General features: G+C 38.5%; 1 protein-coding gene across 1 annotated transcript; it reads left to right on the top strand.

Annotated features, from left to right (window-relative positions):
* Positions 1 to 6,385: 6,385 nt before the first annotated feature.
* On the top strand, positions 6,386 to 6,844 carry LOC114373994. Its single transcript, XM_028331577.1, has 2 exons — positions 6,386 to 6,574; positions 6,653 to 6,844. The coding sequence occupies exons 1-2, from the start codon at positions 6,386 to 6,388 to the stop codon at positions 6,842 to 6,844; spliced, it is 381 nt and encodes a 126-aa protein (XP_028187378.1).
* Positions 6,845 to 22,030: the final 15,186 nt, after the last annotated feature.

Raw genomic sequence — 22,030 nt, 5'->3', positions numbered from 1 at the left:
TGGTTTTTACGCAATAGTTTGAAGATGGGCTCGCAGGTAGGGGTGAGTTGCGAGATAAATCTCGCGATGTAATTCAGCCTGCCCAGGAAACCTCGAACCTGCTTCTCCGTGCATGGCTCTGGCATGTCAAGAATGGACTTCACTTTCTCGGGATCTATCTCTATACCTTTCTGGCTCACGATAAATCCTAATAACTTCCCTTATTTTACCCCGAAGGTGCACTTGGCGGGGTTTAGTTTCAGTTGGTATTTCCGTAGCCTTCCAAACAGCTTACGCAGATTGACGAGGTGTTCATCCTCGGTCCGAGATTTGACAATCATGTCATCTATGTAGACTTCTATCTCTTTATGCATCATGTCGTGGAATAAAGCTACCATGGCACGTTGATAGGTTGCCCCAACATTTTTTAGCCCGAAGGCCATCACTTTGTAGCAGAATGTTCCCCATAGGGTGACGAAAGTAGTCTTCTCCACATCTTCGGGTACCATCTTTATTTGATTATACCCTGAGAAACCATCCATAAAGGAGAAAAGGGCGAACTTGGATGTATTATCTACCAGTATATCAATGTGTGGTAAGGCAAAATTGTCTTTAGGACTGGCTCGGTTTAAGTCCCGATAGTCTACGCACATTCGCACTTTGCCGTCCTTTTTTGGGACTAGGACAACGTTGGCTACCCACTCTGGGTATCGAGCTACAGCCAAGAAACCCACATCGAACTGCTTTCTCACTTCTCCTTTAATTTTCAAAGACATTTCGGGTCTCATCGTTCGTAGTTTTTGCTTAACCGGGGAAGACCCTGGATTCAATGGCAACTTATGCTGCACAATGTCAAGGTCCAGACCTGGCATGTCTTGGTACGACCATGCGAAGATGTCTTGATATTCTTCAAGAAGGGTTAACAAACCTTGGCGGAGGGTTGTGTTGGTATGAGTTTTGGGCGTTTTGGGGCGTTTTCATCCATGTTGGGGCGGTGGTGACTGCGTGGGTATCTCCTTCCTTTTTCCGTGTGCCCACCACTAGGGCTCTTCTATTGTTGTTGGGGGCAGCGTTGGAGGCATATTCAAACTTTCCTTTCCTCAGTCCGGACTCGATTCTTTCTCCGGCGAAGACGAGGTCTGCAAAGTTAGCCGACATATATCCTATCAGCTTCTCGTAGTAGAACGTAGGCAACGTATCTACCATAATCGTGATAATTTCCCTCTCAGTCATAGGTGGGACGACTTGGGCTGCTAGGTCTCTCCACCTTTGAGCATATTCTTTAATGGACTCATGTTCCCACTTGGTCATGCTCTGAAGTTGGTTCCGATCAGGAGCCATATCCGTGTTGTATTGGTACTGCCTAATAAAGGCAGTTGCCAAGTCTTTCCATGACCGGATCTGAGAAGCTTCCAGATTGGTGTACCATGCCACAGCTGCTCCGGCTAAGCTGTCTTGAAAGAAGTGCATTAACAGCTTTTCATCCGTAGAATATGCCCCCATCCTTCGGCAATACATCCGAAGATGACCTTTTGGACACATCGTCCCTTTGTATTTATCAAAATCTGGTACTTTAAACTTGGGAGGAATGATGAGGTCAGGTACCAAACACAGATCCGCTAAATCCGAGAACGGATAGTTGCCGAGGCATAATCGTGATCAAACTTTTCAATTCATTCTATGTACCCTTATTGGTCCTCATTTGTTTTCACGTGCTTTTATTTTCATTTCATTTACTTTCCGTACCCCCCTTTGGCGTGCTTTAGTCATTTACTTAAGTCATTTTCTTCCCTAGTCAAAAATAAAATAAATTTCCACCGATCATTTGAATTGTAACATTCGTTAATTTTTGTTAAAATGAAATCCGACCGTTCGGTCATGCCGTAACCACGTTGGAAACCAAAAAGAGGTAAAATAATAATATAATAATAAAAAATATCTTTTAGTAAAATAAATCAAAAAAATCAATCGAACGTTTTTCTTTGGGATTTCTCTTTCTTAAATCGAATCGACTAATAACCAAAGTGAAACTAAGGCTAAAATCAATTCATAAACCAAACTTTTGTCATCGCCTAAAAAAGCCATTTTCAAAGGTCCAATGCCTTGAAATGGTCTTTTCCGCTTTTATTGGTTAAGTGTAGATTTCTAAAAAGCCTAAAATCAATATGTAACTTTGTTACCTCTTTCAAAAATAAAGAAATCATTAATGATCCAATGCCTTAATGTTTTCTCACTTTTCAAAAGAATCGAAAGATTGTCTAATGGTCCAACGCCTTAAATGACCTTTCATTCAATAAAAACATATCTTGCAAAAAAGGATAAAAAATAACTTAACCAAAACGCTTTGTTCACAAAAGAACTACGTAGGTCTGATTTTTTCATCACAATTGAGGAATACGTAGGAGCAAAGGGAAACGCCCTTGTCGACCACAAAAAGATAAAAACATAAAAAGGCATAAAAAGACATAAGAACGTAAAAAGGGAAAAGAATATAAATTGAAGTCATATTCGCACATTTGATTAAAGGTTGTCGTCTCTTGTGACGGATGCGTGGGGTGCTAATACCTTCCCCGTGCGTAAATACAACTCCCAAACTTTTCACTTAGGGTTCGTAGATCACGTCTTTTCTGGTTTTTCCGACGTTTTCCTCAAATAAACGTTGGTGGCGACTCCGCGCGTATTCCTTTCTTGGAACACGCTCCCGCGAGTCACGCGTCGCCCTCTTGCCGAAGGGTAGGTTGCGACAATATTTTTTATGTTTTTGGGGTCGACAATGTAGAAGCATATGTTATATGAAGTTTTAATGATGCCAAAGATAAGCGCTTCTCAAGTTTAATCCAAGTCAAGAACTCAAAAATTCAAGAAAAATGATGAACTTAGTCCCTAAAATCTTAGAAAGCATTCCTTAATTGATGACGCACAGGTTTGGCCAAAGGATATTTTACAAAAGCTTTTTGTGATTTCCAATATATGGTATTTTTTCTCTGGTAATCGATTACCAGAGGATGTAATCAATTACCAGTGGCCAAATTCATTTCTGAAACAAATTTGCAAATTTTGAATTTAAAATTTAAAGCCTATAATTGATTACACACGGCTTGTAATCGATTACCAGAAGTTTTAAACGTTTTATAACAACCTTTAGAAATTTGAATTTAAATTTTAAAGCCTCTAATCGATTACAACTTATGTATAATCAATTACCAGACATAATTCAAATTTCAAGTCTGAAGAGTCACAACTCTTTAGAAACTAATTGTGTAATCGATTACAACAGTTATGTAATCGATTACCAATCAGGAATTTTCAAAAATAACTCCCAAGAGTCACAACTGAAGTTTTTGAATGGCAATCAAAGGCCTATAAATAGGTGACTTGGGACATGAAATTCCTTAGAGAGAGTCACAACTGAAGTTTCTGAACAACATTGACTTATCCTCTCAAAACAAAATTGTCTTATAACACTCAAAATATTCCTTGGCCAAAACAATTGCAAATTCAATAAGGAATCTTGATCGATCTTCAGTTGTAATATTCTTCTCTTAAAGAGAGAATTCTTCTTCTTCTTATTCTTATTCAAAGAGATTTGTTTAAGAGACCAAGGGTCTCTTAAGTTGTAAGGTTATCTGAACACAAGGGAAGGGTTGTCCCTATGGGGTTCAGAATTTTGTAAAAGGATTTTGCAAGATAGTGGACATCTCAAGCGGGTTGCTTGGGGACTGGATGTAGGCACAAGGCATGACCGAACCAGTATAAAAACTGAGTTTGCATTCTCTCTTCCCTTAAACTTCTTTTATTTTATTGCAGTTTGTATTTCTCTTTAAAGAAGTTTATTTTGAATTGTTCTTGAAATAATTCATAATTAAGGTTTCATTATTAATTAAAAAAAGAGTTAAATTTTAATTGGGGATAGTTTGGTATCTTAATTCAACCCCCCTTCTTAAGATACTAAGGCCACTTGTCTAATAGACAAGGGTGTTGCCCTTGCTCCTACGTATCCTCAGGTGCGATGAGGAATTCAGACCTACGTAGTTCTTTTAGTATGAAATTTTGTGGTTACATTGATTTTATCTTTTTTTGAAAGATTGATTTTAATTGCAAAAAAAAATGTTGTTTAAGGTGTTGGACCTTTGAAATGATCTTTTGATTTTTGAAAAGAGGAGAAAGAGTCGTTAAGGCGTTGGACCTTGAAACGATCTCTTGATTTTTGATGAAATGAAGAAGTTTATGAGTTGGTTTTATTTTGGTTTTTTTGTTTATTAACCTTCAATCCCTTAAACATAAATTGCGATACTAATGATTGGTTGAAACTTTATTTTTCAAGGATAAAGTGAGATTACGACTCAAACGTTCGGTTGAAATCTCTTTATATGAAGAAATGAGGTTACTGATGGTAGGAGAAGAAGAACAAGATGCACAAAACACTAAAGAGGACCCCTAAGGGTCCATGAATCATGTTCAAATCCTTAAAGACAAGCACTAACCAGATGAAGAACGAAGGACGACCGAAGAATGATGTAGAAATCAATTGCAGTCGCGATTCGACGACATTTTTAGCTTCTTTTTCTCTTCTTTCTTCTTCTTTTCATTTCTTTCTTCTCAATTATGGACCACTGGACCTTGGAACCCCTTTCCTTCAGCCCCCTCTTCGCACTTATTTATAGCAAAACAAAGCATTTGGGATGAAGGTAGCTCGCCTAGGCGAGCTGGTTACTTCACCATGAAGTTATTTTGGTGGCCCAGGCGAGCCAGGGGCCAGATAAAGTGTAACAATGACCCTTTTGCCCTCCCTTTTGAGTATTTTCCGCATTCTTTTCTGAAACGTCAAAAAACCTTTCGGATTGTGCGGGAACTGGTGTCAAGCAGCTCAATTTGGCTAGCAAGAATTTAAAGGTTAGAAAATGAAGGTTGTTGGACCTTGTGGCCTCAATAACTTATGAAGGGGTGAATTAATTTTCCATTAACAAACTTTTAACCCCCTTCTAAAAGAGATAGGCTCAGAATGCAAAAGAAGCAGCAATCAATTTAATAATGTTCTTTAAACATGCAAGACACAATTGATTGTAACAAAATAAATAAGATAACGGAAGTGAGAATGCAAACACAGTTTTATACTGGTTCGACAAAGTCCGTGCCTACGTCCAGTACTCAAGCAACCCACTTTAGATTTTCCTTTCTCTTTGTAAATTCCTTTACAACTTCTGAACCACACAGGAACAACTCATCCCTTGTGCTCAGGAATGCTTACAACTTAAGAGACCCTCGGTCCCTTAATCAATCTCTTTGTATAAGAAGAAAGAAGAATTCTCTCTTGAAGAGAAGGATATTACAATTGAAGTCCATGGAGAAACTCTTAATGGATTTGCAAGTGTTTGCCCAAGAGTTTCTTTTGAGAGAGCATTTGGTAATGTAGTTCTCTTGGAATCTCTCTTATTTTCTTTTGAGAGGATAAGACATTCTGAGCAAGCAAAACTCTCTACAATTTCATCCTAAGTCACAGATATATATAGGCATTTAATGGCCATTCAAAATCCAAATGATAAGATGTGACTGTTGGCGATATTCCTTGAAAATCCTCTCTGGTAATCGATTGCAACATTAGTGTAATCGATTACACGGTTATTTTTCTTGAACAGTTGTGACTCTTCATTTAAAATTTGAATTCCCAACGTTCAAAGTCTCTGGTAATCGATTACATATGATGTGTAATCGATTACACACTTTCATGTGCCTTGGTAATCGATTACATGTGTCTTGGATGACTTGAAACCTTTTCATTTTGAGGCAAGGCTTGATCTTGAAGAAATCTTGAATCAAGGCTTTGTTTTATGAAACAATCTTGTATTAATCTTGAAGCAAATGAGCCTTGCTTGATTCTTCTTTTGACATCATCAAAATCATGTATACATACATTCACAAAGGTCCCCAGACGAAATTAGGGTATGACAGATGTGTCATGAGGAGTACCCACGGTCTTCCATGTGCATGTTAGTTGTTTAAATATGTTGTTAGCTCCATACCACTCGAGGCAATCCATATTTTTTGGCGGAGATGGAAACCATATCGAAACTCTTTGAACAGCTTGATGTTTGTAGTAAAGTACATTTGAAGTCAAAGCTTTGAGAAATTGCTTATCCTGATATGAACTCCATGTGTCCTCCTCCAGAAAAGGTGAAGACCAAGGGTGCTCCAAAAAAAACCATTGACCAAACAACAAAAGTCAACAAAATGTGATCCGTCTTATTGGGAGTATGTTGATGCATTACACTCTGTGCAAAATAGTAATTTGTCAGTGAAACATAGTGCATCATCATCTGAGGACCCAATACAGAGAAGAAATATTCCACTGTTGGCTCAATTTCATCCTTGCATCCAGGATTCTATTGAAAACATTATTGATATCAAAATGGATGGTAATTGTGGTTATTGGGAAATAGCTGTGTTATTGGGTATGGGTGAAGAATCATGGTCATTGGTGCGCAACCATATGCATAAAGAACTGACAAGCTGGTCCGAAGAGTATATCAACCTGGTTGGTGGCATAAAGAGATTTGAGGAATTAAAGCGTTCCCTACTTGTTGACAGATTATCTATGGTGCATAAGTTCATTGTTATATCACTTTTTCTTAAAATAACCTTTAAGTAATCATCATTTTTTGTCTTTTACATGTAGGTTACCATAGACAAATGGATGAATATTACGGATATGGGATATGTCATTGCTTCACGATACAACATGATCGTTGTTTCTCTTTCACGACAAAAAAGCATGACATTTTTTCCTCTTAGAAATCAACCGCCACTAGATTCTTCTGTGCATCGTGTAATATGCATTGGTCATGTGTATGGAAATCATTTTGTATAGGTAATTGCATAATTATGATGTTAGTATAACTGGTCACATTGTAGTTGGGTATCTTACGTTCAATTTGTTTGTTGTTATCTAACAAATCTTGTTACGAGACCATTGTTCTTTACCACCAGTGGCGTTGTTGTGGAATACACATTGTCATTCTCAGGCAAAGCACTGGCCCACTCCGTACATAGGTAGAATGTAACGTTACACAACTTTATCTAGGCTGAAAACCGAATTTCTTGATTTAGGTGAACCATGAACATAAAATATGTTATTACCATTGACGATTGTGTAAATTATTATTTTCTTGACATTTATAATTTTGTTTTCAGTCATTATTTTAAAAGTTAGAAAATAATTAAAATCTTTGAAAATAATAATCATACGGTTTCATTTGCTAATGGACACAAATTCAAACATTACATTAACTTCAACATAGTTGAAACAAAAAAAAATTGCATGAAAAACTACAATTAACTAATACTAATTTTGCATTGAATCATGTTGCGATCGAGACATGTCGTTTTCCATTTCCATTATCTGTTTACTAAAAATAGCTAAAATTTCTATTGGCCCAAATTGTGTTCAGTAGTTAGACTATACTAAGACCTTTAGCACGCCATCGTCAATTTTCAGCTCAATAATTTCAAATTTGATAACTTTGTGTGAATATTAATCGTCGGTTAGCTGAAGGGTATTGTGCATTCTGCTTTTTAGCATTTGAAAACCACAATCATTAGGTACTCGAATGGGTATTGGAGTGGAACTTTGAAAATAAACACCAATTTCGTTGTGAATAATCAATCCATTTGAAAAAATAAAAGCTAATATGGAGTTCACAATCGTTTGACTACTTGTTTCTCCCAAAAATGCCATAGTTTGTTGTAAAATTTGGTTTTTCAAGTTGGTTTAGGAGAGAATGTGTGATTTTTGAGAGTTTTGGTGTGATATATATAGATGGTGTTCACTAAGACTGTTTGATTTTTTTTTTTTTTGTAAAATAGACACGTGCGCAAATTTGTGTTTGTGTTGTCAGGTACAACAATGTCATGTCACGCTTTAAGTTGCATCAGACATGTATTGCTTTGTGGAATGCACATTGTCATTCACAATGTGTTGTCAAGTTTGTCAATGATGTATCATACATGCATAATTTATTTGTTTTGCATGAATTAATTTATTTCTTAACGCAACATTAACGGCTAATTAACGATAGATGAATGACAAAAGTTTATATCATATAATCATTAAAATTAAAAATTAACCAAATGAAGAAAATAAGTAAATTATCCAAAAAATTAAAGATATTCCAAATAAATAACCAAATGTCACTATCAATAAATAAATGTACCAAATAAATAAATTATCCAAAAAATTATAAATGACATATACAAGACAAAAATAAAACAACTTTAATGACCGTCTGTACGCCGTCTACGCCTCGATCTATGACCTACAGTTGGTTGGCCAATGTAGCTTCTTGCGATGCCCACACATTCTTCAACAATATTATAGGCTTTTGTTCCTTCGATCAGGATCCTCAAGTTCAGTAGCCTCTCCAACTTATCACCAATTGCTACAAAACCATCCTAGCTAGTGAAAAAAAAACAAACATAACAATTGTTAGTAATAAAATACAAAAAAATGCAACAAACACAAATACCAAAAGAAAATATTACCATTGCATGTCGAACATGATGAACATCAATGTCTGCCTCATTAGGTGCCGCAGCCTGTTCAGCTTCTGGCAAGTGCACTGGATCGCACAAGTAGTATTAAATGGTAAGAACCGAGTATCGAACTCTCGAGGAACTTGTGTTATTTGGTAAGTTATTTCTGCAAATAAGTGTCTGGTGTGTAAAGATAAGTGTGAATATGAATAGGTGTATAAACTATCTGTGCAAAAAGAAAGAAAATCATGCGAGAGAAATGATGTGTAAAAACAAGTAGAAACACATTGGTCTTCCTAATAGGTGCCTGATGCTTAAAAGATATTCTCTATCTAACAATGCTCATGTGTTCTTATGGTGTCTCTTGAGATACTAAACCCCGATTCCTCATGATAGTTTAGCCTAATCCTGATCAAGCATCGTCCGCAGATTCCTCTTGTAAGACTAAACTCAACAAGGACCACATTAAGACACATATACACAACTAACTTATCGCACCCCGATTCCACGTGATAGTACGACAACTTAGCCCTGCACTATCAAGGACTTTAGAGTCAAACCGATTTCCACTGTTAAATGACCCTAACAAAGCATGCATCTACGTGATGAATGCAAAGGTATATTGGAGTGAAAAGCAGATAGCACAGAGAACACACAAAAAATCATTAAATAGATAAAAATATATTTACATCAGGTACCTATAGGGAAGATCCAACAGAGGATTTAGCTTTCCATACCAGGAAACCTTCTTTACAACAAAGAGAAGAACAAGATGAAAGATTACAAAAATACAAGTGGTGAGGATGTCTCCATCACCTCTAGGATCTCACAATCACTCACAAACTCATCTCATGCTCTCAAACCGGCTCCTACTTCAAGCTCTGGTCTCTGCAGATGTTCACACAAAAAATCTCTCAAAACTCTCTGGAACTTGGAGCTTTCTCTCTCTAGAAACCCTAGACATGCAAAGCTCTGAATCCCAGTCCAAACTCCCTTCACAAGATCTTATTTCAGGCTTAAATAGGTGGCCTTGTTCGTGCTCGTGCGCTTAGCGCACTTACAGACCGCTTAGCGCACATTAGTGAATTTCTCCTTAGCGCGTGCCTTTCTGACTTAGTGGATGAACTGAAGCGGTGTGCTTAGTGAGATGAAGAGGTGCACTTAGTGAACCTGTACAACTCATCTTCTTCCAGAGTATTTCTCGCGCTTAGCCCATGAGTGTTGTGTTTAGCGGGCGCTCGCTAAGCCAGCAGATTGGCTTAACGAGAAGGTGAAAAACAAAACTTTTCAAAGCTTGCCTAATTAACCTGAAATTGAGAGAAAATGATTATTAAACACACAAAATGGAAGTACTAAGTATTTATTACCTATACTTAACAGAAAATACTTGTAACACTACAAAATAACCATAAATTGGAAGAGTCTGATACAATTTATACAAGTTTTATACACAAAAGTTAGTTGTATTCACCGACTAACAACTCCCCCAAATTTACAGTTTTGCTTGTCCTCAAGCAAAAAGAGAACAACTCACTTGTCCTCAAGCAAAAAGAGCACAACTCACTTGTCCTCAAGTGACAATGACATGCAGTGACTATGTACAAAGGTGTATGTAACAAAAGTTACTGATTGCATGATAAGAGAATGGACTAAAATGCCTTCATCACTTGTGTTTCACGAGGTATGCAATTATCCAAAGAGAAGAATAAAATGTAACCTAAACAATTAGATGGAGTTAGGCATAAGACAGACATCAAGGAAAATAGCTTAAACCACAGTCTCACAGCTACTGTTTCACTCAAGCACAAGTGTTTATGCTATTCATTAATAACAACTAGCAAGAGGTCCAATCTTTGCACTTCATCTCATGCCATAAAGTCAAAAATGTATAAACAAAATCAAAAAGGACTTTCTCAGGCTTGTAGTGAGGCTTGGCTACAAAAATTCATTGGTTTTTCTAGGATTAAAGGGTTTAGATTCTAAGAGAGCATAAATCCTAGACTTATCCAAATAATCTTGTGTCATCCAAGTATCTTTCTCACCATCTTTTCCTCTTAATTTGCTTTTGACCTTATTGTAACAACACAATTTTTTTAAACATACAACTTATTTGTTGTGTGTGCTGATGCTCTACCTTTTTCTTTGCATTCTAACTGAGTTTACTCCCCCAAATTTGGGGTAAATTTTGCCTTGAACCATATGCTCTCCTAGAATCTAAGCAAGGTATCAGGAGATAAATATTTAATTTCAGGGTTCAATTTATGACAAAATCACTCAGCTCAAAAAGGGTGCAAAGGATATAATTATCATTCTAGGTAAGCTTTTTGGTCAAAAGGCTTGTGTATGTACAATCATGGCCTTCATCATGTTCTCATTTATACATTTAATTATAAAATTCAGAGATTCATGCAAAGATTATTACTCACAGCTAGTCGTTCACTCACAGTTTAAGGTCACACTCTCATTGGTTTTGGTTCAAGCTTTTCTTTCACAATCAATCTATCTACTGACTAACAATTCTAATTGCAAGTTCACATTCTTGTTCTTTCTTTGTCTAACATACACACTTGCTCAAACTCATGAAAAGAAACACAAACTCCATCAAAATCATGCACTCACTCAAAATAAAAGCATACACCCATTTTTCACAAAAAGATAAAAGTGTTTCACTACCATGTCATAAAAAACTGTTCAAAATGCTTCAGGATGAGAAAACTAACTACCCACAAATAAAAATAGCAAAAAGGAATTACTGTACTAAAACAATAATTATAATAATAAACCAAAAAGCAAAAAGTGTCATTAGGAATCACAATTCCTGTGGCTGGTCCTGGGTGTCCTGTGTCTGACCATCCTCCTCATCTGTCAGCTGAAGCATTGGAGTAGTTGGAGGAGAAGTGTCCATAGCTAGGACTGGTGTAGTCGGGTCCTCTGGCATCTCTAGAAGAGGAGTGGAGGGGTCTGCTGCAGGCTGAGGTGAGGGTAGGCTTACCACTGGTGCAAAAGGCTCTGAAGTAGCCTCAAGGGATCGCTCAGGAGTGGCAGCAGCTACCGATCTCACCTGTGTCTCCTCTGCCTCTTCTCCTATATCAAATGGCTCTGGGATGGTGGCCTCAGATGACTCATCCTCCATATGCTGAGGTACCTGGGCTATGGGACCTTCATCTTCCCTATGAAGAGAAGGTTAGGTCCCGGGCCAGGCTACCATCTCCCTGAACTGCTAAACAGAAGGAATAGATCCTAGAGGCGCCACCAACTATAAACTTTGTAGTAAAATGATCTATCCCTGATGAATGCTCTAAAGCATGGTTTCAAAGCGTTGAGAATCTGTCTAAGCTGGGACAAAAGGGTCTACTAAAGTGGATGCTGGAGTAGGAGCTATAGAAGTAGAAGGAAGCTTAGTTGGCCTTGCCCTCACCCTCCTAGCCCCTTGGATAGAAACTGTTAGATCGTCGGGATTCCAACAGTTCTTCTTGATGTAGGCCAAGTTAATGACCAGGCTTAGGCGCTCAAAGGTAAGGCTGTAAGAGACAACCCCTTTGGCCCAGCATAATGCGGTGATCAGAGCAGGGAACCCAAGTCTAGAAGTGTTTGACTGGGCTATAGAGGTCATCAGGCCAGAAATCAGCGCTCCTATGTTCATATCCAAGTGAGAGACGAGGCCAAAGATCAACCTAGCTCTGTCCACTGTCAGATCAGAGGTATGTGATGTGGGGGCCAATTTGGAGTATGAGAGGACACTCCACACCTGAGCTAGTGTAGTCAAATCCTTCATGAGAATCTTCCCAGGATGGCCCTCAGAGTTCAAGATGAACCCTCGGCCAGGTATGCATAAGGCAACCTCTATCTCTCTGAAGTTTATAGGCAACCTGTAGTATCTGCAGTATGCGGGCAGAGTTTGTCCCTCAGCTAATACCACATGTGTGTCCAAGAATGTGTTGAGACTGTCAACATCAATCTTCACCAAATGACCTCTGACTCTGGACTACTTTGGTGGACGGTCCTCAGAACTGTATAAATTTGCATAGAACTCTTTCACCAAAGCCAGGTCTATACTCCCATCGACTAAATTGGTGAGGCGTTTATGTAAATTACACCTCTCCAATTCAGCCTTAAAGTCATCTAGCTCAGTGCGATAGAGCTCTACCTTCCTCTCAGGAGAAATGTTTCTCCCTAGAACATTATCTGTGTATCTAGTCCAAGCATCTAAGGAAGAGAATCTCCTTGTGTCATACTGTGTTGTGGGTCTTAAACCAATACTTTTACGTTTTCTAGAAGCCATCTGCATATAAAGGAACTAAACAATTAATTAGGACACAAGTTATTCAAATTTCAAAAACTAAAAAAGACACTGGCCGCTAAGCGAGACAAGGTCTGCTTAGTTGGCCTTTGCAAAAAAAACACTACCGCTTAGCGACATGAGGAGCCGCTTAGCGAAAGTTGCAGAAATTTAGCTTCTGCAGAATTGGCTTAGCTGGACAGCGCCCGCTAAGCAGAACATCTTCCGCAAGGATATGCACTATGCTCCTTAAAGGCTGCACTTAGCGACACCAACTCTTCAAAAATTCCACTAAGTATTGGGAGCTTAGCGAGCGAAGCTTGCTTAGATCAGCGGATGCCGCAACAAATCACGCTTGGCTCAGGCAAGCTCGGCTTAGCGTGTGGCCATTATCAAAAAATTGTCTAAGTTACCTGGGCTTAGCGATTCAGCCTCGCTTAGCCACAGGTAGCTCAGCAAGAGGATGAGTGTTCATCCTCAAAGAATGAACTTGCTTAGCATGGTAGGTGCGCATAACGAGTTCTTCAGAGAATTCCTATATACACAATGAGTACTGATGAATTCGCTTAGCGCAGCATGCTCGCTTAGCAAGTTCATCGCATTTTTCCAGAAAACGTAGTTCGTTTTCTAGTACTTTTCAAGCCTCTAAAAGGCATATCAGACATGCAATGTGTGCACCATACTCAATACAGTATACAAGTTTATATAGTCCTAATCTTAAACTAATTCTAACAAAACATAAAAACCCTAAAAATCTAAAACTACAGTTGAAGTCTTCTACCCTAAAGTTTAGACAAGAAAAAAAGAAAAAAGAATCAAGGAACTTACTCGGATTGTTAATGCTTTGGGATTGGAAGTAGACAACACAAAGAGAAAGTACAAAGGCAAAATGTGCAAATTTTTGGAGAGACAGAGTGTAGAGAAGGAGTTTCTGAAATCTGGCAAGTGTGAGTGTAACTGCTGTTACACTCACTTAAGCAGTTTTTGACACTTTTGCTTAGCGGACCGTTGCGCTAAGCGAGCCAGAGAGACGTTTGGTTTCTCAACAAGGTTCGCTTAGCGGACCCGCGCGCTTAGCCGACATTTCAAATTCAAAATCAGTTTTTTTTAACACACATGCTTGGCTTAGCGCTAGGATAAGACTGCCTAGCGAGGTTTGTAGATCCGAAAAGTTGCAACTCTCGCTAAGCAAGGCAATGGCTGGCTTAGCTAAAATGATGCATCTTAAGTACAGAGGAGCATGCGCTTAGCTGATAAGGACTCGCTTAGCGCTCACATTGCCGTAAGGAATTCGGCTTAGCTACCATGAATGGCGCTTAGCTTCATGAACCCCAGTTATGGTCGTAAGGAATTGTGCTTGGTGACACTAGGTCATGCTTAGCCAAGGACAAGTTGTCGCTTAGTGATCAGGCTGAAGCTTAGCCGAATTTAGATACAATTGAAGTTGGCTTAGCTCAACCTTGGCCAGCTTAGCGGACCAAATCAGCCTCAGATGCAAGGGTTGGGTGTTAAGTGCTTGAGACTCGTGGCTTAGCGTATGAACAAAGATGCATTTAGTGCGAGGCTTGCACTTAGCGAAAGGACTATTTTTCAGAAAAAAGTTTTCTAAGTTATTTTTTAGTTCTTTTTCCAAGAAATTGAAACCCTTATGTTAAACATTCAAAGATTGGCTGATATACTCCTATGTACAGATTATATAGCAAGTTCCAAATGATTAAATGCATGAAAATCAAAGATACCGGAAATTAAAACTGGGTTGCCTCCCAGGAAGCACTTCTTTAACGTCATTAGCTTGACACTTTTACCTCACTGGGTGATCTTATGTTTTGGTTCATACTTTCAGAACCTCTTGACCTCCTTCCATTACCTGTAAGCAAACATTGTGTTTTGGAGCAGGCTTGTCTTCAACAAAAAAATCAAAATCAATTTTCTGATTTTCAAAACCTAGCTCTAGCTTCCTCTTCCCCATATCAACTATGCAGCTTGCGGTCAACATGAATGGCCTTCCCAAAATTACAGGGATGTCTGTGTCTTCAAAGATATCCATTACCCAAAATTTTTTACTCTGACCAACACATCTTCAATTACTCCATATGGCCTGGTAATGGAGTGATCAACTAATTGTAAAGTCATTCGAGTGGGCATTATTTCCAACTCTCCTAATCTTCTGCACATGGAGAGTGGCATCAAATTGATACTAGCTCCCAGGTCAATAAGAGCTTTTCCCACATTGACTTCTCCAATTGAACAAGGAATAGTTACACTCCCAGGATCTTTATGCTTGGGTGGAAGGATCTTCTGGATCACAACACTACAATTTCCTTTCACTATGATGTTTTCCTGATGAATATAGTTATGCTTCCTTGTTAACATATCTTTCAAAAATTTAGAGTAGAGTGGCATCTGCTACAAAGCTTCTCCGAAGGGCATGGTTATTTCCAGTTTCCTGAAAATATCTAAAAATGTCACCAGATGACAATCTCTTTCTTTCTTGGAAGGTACCACAGGATATGGTACTTCCACACCTTCATCCATAACTTTTCACTCCTACTCTTCTTTGCATTCTTATTATTTTTTTCATTTTCTATTTCTTTTTCTTTTTCCTGGTCCTTCAATTCATTATTCTTGACCATTATTTGTTCCTCTTTTTCTTGATTACTTCACCTCTCACCTTATTTTTCTTGCCACCAGTACTTTTTTTGTCAGCAGTTTTCTTCTTATGCACAACACTATCCTCATCCTCAACCTCCACAAACCTTTTACTCCTTGTCATCACAGTTTTGCATTCCTCCTTGGGATTCTGTTATGTATTTGCCACAAAACTATTGGATGACTTGTCAGCTACCTGCTTGGCCAGTTGTCCCACTTGGACCTCAAGGTTCTTTAGTGCTGACTCAGTGCTTTTATGATTTGACATTGTTACCTGCATAAACTGAGTCATGGTCTCCTCCAGCTTAGTAGTTCTCTGTAATATGTTAGGTCTTTGTTGGATTGTCCTGTTTGAAGGTCCACTCTGGTCTTTGTTGAACTGATTGCCAGGGTGTGTCCTCCACTGTCCTTGTTGATTATAGGGACCCTGCTGAAAGCCTGAAAATCCTCCTTGAGTATACCCTTGTCGCTGTTGATTTCCCATATAATGAATTTCTTGAGTATTTTTTTCAGTGGGAATACATTGGCCTCTTTCATGAGCCTCACCACAGATGGTACAACCTATAACCTGCAAAACAGAAGAGTGCGTAGGTTGACCAATAGACAACTTAGTTGGCAGCTTACCTAGCGTTTCTGTAAAAATCTCAAGTTGCTTAGAAAGCAACTTTTCTTCGTGGGTTGGTGGGTTTTGTCTTGTAGAATGGCATGATCACTGGCTTACATGTTCTCAATTAGCTCAGTTGCTTCTTCAGGGGTCTTCAGTTTTATCTTTCCCCCTGCAGAAGCATCTAACAATTGCTTGGTTTGTGGTCTCAGCCCATCTATAAACATATTCAATTGGATTGGCTTGGAAAACCCATGAGTGGGAGTTCTTCTCAACAAGCCTCTGAATCTCTCCAATGCTTCACTCAAAGATTCATCAGGAAATTGATGAAATGAAGAGATTGCAGCTTTCCCTTCTACAGTCTTGGACTCCAGGAAGTATTTCTTTAGGAACTTTTCAACAACTTCATCCCAGGTTTTCAGACTGTTTCCCTTGAATGAGTGGAGCCACCTCTTGGCTTCTCCTGCCAATGAGAATGAGAAAAGGCTGAGCCTAATAGCTTCGTCTGGTACACCGACAATCTTAACAGTGCTACATATTTCGATGAACGTTGCCAAGTGTGCATAGGGGTCTTCATTAGGTAATCCTTGAAATAAGTTCCCCTGTATTAAATGAATTAAGGAATGTGGATAGTTGATGTTGTTAGCTTGCATTTCAGGATGTGCAATGCTGGTGAAAAATTGTGGAACTAAACTACTTGAATAATCCTCAAGGGTAATCCTCTGGTCATGCTCTTTTGCCATGGTAATGGCTTTAGGTAATTGAGTGGCAGATTCCCTTGATGATGGTGAATCAGGTGATAATAAGTCAGAGAAATGAGTTTCCTCCTCAAGAATGGATGCAACTGTTCTGTCTTGAACAAGTTTCCTTCTCCTCTCGGTCCTGTTCCTTCGCAATGTAGCTTCAATTTCTAAGTCCAGAGGAACAAAATTGCCTGTGGGAGATCTATGCATAAACAATACTAACAGAATAGCGGTTATCCAGTTAAACAAGAAAATACAAAAAGGAAGTAAGAACAAATATTCACAAAAAAAATCAAAGAATAACAAATATAGAATAAACACCTAAAAACGAGCTAACTTCACGAATAAAAAGAAGTTCCTCGGCAACGGCGCCAAAAAACTTGTTCGGCTTCCGGCAAGTGCACCGGATCGCACAAGTAGTATAAAACGGTAAGAATCGAGTATCGAACATTCAGGGAACTTATGTTATTTGGTAAGCTATTTCAACAGATAGGTGTCTGGTGTGTAAACGTAAGTGTGAATATGAATAGGTGTATAAACTATTTGTGCAAAAAGAAAGAAAATCACGTGAGAGAAATGATGTGTAAAAACAAGTAGAGAACACGTTGGGTTTCCTAATAGGTTCCTGATGCTAAAAAGAGATTCTCTATGTAACAATGCTCATGTGTTCTTATGGTGTCTCCTGAGATACTAAACCCCGATTCCTCATGATAGTTTAGCCTAATCTTGATCAAGCATCGTCCGCAGATTCCTCTTGAAAGACTAAACTCAACCAGGACTGCATTAAGACACACATACTCAACTAACTTATCGCACCCCGATTCCTCGTGAAAGCACAACAACTCAGCCCTTCACTATCAAGGACTTTAGAGTCAGACCAGTTTCCACTGTGGAATGACCCTAAAAAAGCATGCATCTACGTGATCAAGGTAAAGGCATACTGGAATGAAAAACAGATAGCACAGAGAACACACAAAACATCATTAAATAGATACAAGTATATTTACATTAGGTACCTACAGGGAAGATCCAACAGAGGATTTAGCTTTCCATACCAGGAAGCCTTCTTAACAACAAAGAGAAGAACAATATGAAAGATTGCAAAAATACAAATGGTAAGGATGTCTCCTTCACCTCTAGGATCTCATAATCACTCACAAACTCATCTCAAGCTCTCAAATCGGCTCCTGCTTGAAGCTCTGGTCTCTGCAGATCTTCACACAGCAAAATATCTCAAAACTCTCTGGAACTTGGACCTTTCTCTCTCTAGAAACCCTAGACATGCAAAGCTCTGAATCCTAGTCCAAACTCTCTTCACAAAATCTGATTTCAGGCTTAAATAGGTGGCCTTGTTTGTGTTGATGCGCTTAGCGCACTTATGGACCGCTTAGCGCACGTTAGTGATTTTTGGCTTAGCGCGCCTTTCACGCTTAGCGGATGAACTGAAGTGGTGCGCTTAGTGAGATGAAGTGGTGCGCTTAGCAAACTTGTAAAACTCATCTTCTTTTGGATTCTTCCTCACGCTTAGCCCAGGAGTGTTACGCTTAGTGGATGCTCGCTAAGCCAGTAGATTAGCTTAGCGAGAAGGTGAAAACAACACTTTCCAAAGCTTGCCTAATTAACCTGAAATTGAGAGAAAATGATTATTAAACACACAAAATGAAAATACTAAGTATTTATTACCTATACTTAACAGAAAATACTTATAACATTACAAAATAACTATAAATTGGGAGAATTTGATACAATTTATACAAGTTTTATACACAAAAGTTTGTCGTTTTCACCGACTAACATGTGTAAAGATAAGTGTGAATATGAACAGGTGTATAAACTATCTGTGCAAAAAGAAAGAAAATCATGCGAGAGAAATGATGTGTAAAAACAAGTTGAGAACACGTTGGTCTTCCTAATAGGTGTCTGATGCTTAAAAGATATTCTCTATCTAACAATGCTCACGTGTTCTTATGGTGTCTCCTGAGATACTAAACCCCAATTCCTCATGATAGTTTAGCCTAATCCTAATCAACCATCGTCTGTAGATTCCTCTTGTAAGACTAAACTCAACCAGGACTGCATTAAGACACACATACATAACTAACTTATTGCACCCCGATTCCTCGTGATAGTACGATAACTTAGCCCTGCACTATCAAGGACTTTAGAGTCAGACCAGTTTCCACTGTTGAATGACCCTAACAAAGCATGCATCTACGTGATCAAGGTAAAGGCATACTGGAATGAAAATCAGATAGCACAGAGAACACACAAAACATCATTAAATAGATAGAAGTATATTTACATCAGGTACCTACAGGGAAGATCCAACAGAGGATTTAGCTTTCCATACCAAGAAGCCTTCTTTACAACAAAGAGAAGAACAAGATGAAAGATTGCAAAAAAAAACAAGTGGTGAGGATGTCTCCATCACCTCTAGGATCTCACAAGCACTCACAAACTCATCTCAAGCTTTCAAACCGGCTCTTTCTTCAAGCTTTGGTCTCTGTAGATCTTCACACAGCAAAATCTCTCAAAATTCTCTAGAACTTGGACCTTTCTATCTCTAGAAACCCTAAACATGCAAAGCTCTGAATCCCAGTCCAAATTCCTTTCACAAAATCTGATTTCAAGCTTAAATAGGTGGTCTTGTCCATTCTCGTGCGCTTAGCGCACATACGGACCGCTTAGCGCACATTAGTGAATTTTAGCTTAGGGCATGCCTTTCTCGCTTAGCGGATGAACTGAAGTGGTGCGCTTATTGAGATGAAGCGGTGCGCTTAGCGAACCTGTATAGATCATCTTCATCCAGAGTCTTCCTCACGCTTAGCCCATGAGTGTTATGCTTAGCGGATGCTCGCTAAGCCAGCAGATTGGCTTAGCGAGCAGGTGAAAAACAACACTTTTCAAAGCTTGCCTTATTAACCTAAAATTGAGAGAAAATGATTATTAAACACATAAAAGGAAGTACTAAGTATTTATTACCTATACTTAATAGAAAATACTTATAACACTACAAAATAACCATAAATTAGAAGAGTTTGATACAATTTACACAAGTTTTATACACAAAAGTTAGTCGTATTCACCGACTAACACTACCGCCATTGGTTGCTGATACATATCTGCTTCAAGAAATTCCTCATATTGCTGAACCAACGGACTCTAGAAGGATCCCTTGGCTGTGCCAGACTCATGTAAAACCAATCCATGTAATTTGTTGAACAGTGGCCAGGCACTGCACATAATTGCCCTACAGGTGCAATGTACTCACCGAACTGCATCCATCTATCATTAATTTCTTCAACAGAGAGTGAAGACGCAGCAGGATGTAGTGGAATAGTCTGGATGTAGCCAAATTGTCGTCGACCCTCTCCGGTCGGTGAATGACCATCAATGAGCCCCATCTGAGATGGCCGAAAAGTAATGAGATGACCTCAAATTCTTTAAATGAATGATGTTCATCGTACGTAATCTAGCACACCATGTCAGGGGTCAGTCTATCCAGACGCTTGCGATACGTGGAAACGGGCAGTGCCTTGCCAGAGGTCCATCGACATGCACGCAGTCTCCTCTCATCATAATCCTCGACAGGAACAACAGAACCAACAGACAAAAAATGCTTGTAGATCCAACACTAAATATATTTTGCAAGCATATTCATTAAAATACACGATAACATATAATATTCAACTTCAAGGAAAAAAAATTGTAACATCTTAACTAACCTGTAATAAAGTGATATATCCTGCAAGCTGCCTCACCGTGCTCTTTAACGCATCATTTAAGTTATCATACATGTGCACAAGTGCAGCAGCGCCCCAAGCGTAACCCTCACTCCGCGTCAAGTCACGCAGTGCATCCAAGAATACCACGTGCACGTGTGTGGCCATCTTGTTAGCAAAGAGTGTGCTTCCAAGAAGATGCAACAAATACGCTCGTGCTGCTATGATCCAATGACATGCCTTGATCTCCATCTCATACATGTTGCTTAGCCACGATAGTCGAACATAAGAGCCATGACACTGAATCATCTCAACTCTCACCTCTGCAGCGCTGACCTCGAGTAATTCCACCAACATTTCGATAGCGTCATCGACATGAAGTAGCTCGAAGCTGTGGAACACCCCTACAATAGGTAGATGTAGCAACGATGTGACATCATCCAAGGTGATAGTCACCTCTCCGACAGGCAAATGGAAACTGCTAGTTTCCTTATGCCAACATTCCACCAAAGCAGACATTAGTCGCCAATCGCCTGTATCAAGGGAACAAGCGATCAAAGGACTTAGTCCACTGGCCGCTACAAGGCCTTCAATCTCTGGAGTAGGCCTCCCGAACTTAGTCATCTTCCTTCCATGGGAAGATAGCTTCAGCTCAAGATGTTCCTGCAAACAATAATATCGATCATGTAACAAAATTATTAACTAGTAAAGTACGTTCTTTATGTTTTTTAAAAATTACATACCTCTCCATTCCAGACTCTGAAAGAAATGTGATTTTCAAAATCTCTGAGAACTAATGTGTCATGGGGTCCGCTTGGAAAACACTCAACATCAGTAACAGGTTCTTCAACAAGTTCTTTTGGCTACTCTTCGTTTAATTCCTCCGTGGCCGTAGGAGGGTCCTCGACATCACGCTCTTGCTGTTGCTAACAACGGGTTAATGTAGTAGGCTTTTACCGCTGCGAGGCATCATCGTCACTCGCGTCTCTTCTCCCCAACACTTTTCCTATTGCTCAGCCTAAAGCCCGACCAAGACCTCTAGTTTTAACCATTATCTGCATCATAATTTTTTTAACTAACTAACATTTTAACATATCATATCTTAAATTTTATTTTCAATCATAAATTAAAATTGTAATTTTTTTACAATTGCCTTTAAATTATTTTTTTACTAACTACAATTTAAAATTTTAAAAAAATTGGTTTTCAATCTTTATTTTGACTAACTAACATTTTTAAATATTTTAATTATTGTTTTCAATCATTCTATAAAAAAAACTAACAATATCTAAATTTTTTTAAAATAGGTTTTCAATATTTATTTTCACTAACTAACAATTTCCAAATTTTTTTAAAATATGTGTTCATCTTTGTTAAAAAACTAACTAACGTTTTTTTATATTTTTTTCAATCATTTTTTTAAATTAAATACAAACTGTAAATATTTTTATAATTTTATTTCGATTATTTTTTTTACTAACTAACATCTTAAAATATTTTCAATTTAGTTTTCACTCTTTTCCTAAAA

Source organism: Glycine soja, chromosome 2 (genome assembly GCF_004193775.1).
Source record: "Glycine soja cultivar W05 chromosome 2, ASM419377v2, whole genome shotgun sequence".
NCBI classification, from domain to species: domain Eukaryota; kingdom Viridiplantae; phylum Streptophyta; class Magnoliopsida; order Fabales; family Fabaceae; genus Glycine; species Glycine soja.
This window is presented reverse-complemented; position numbering and strand designations above follow the sequence as displayed.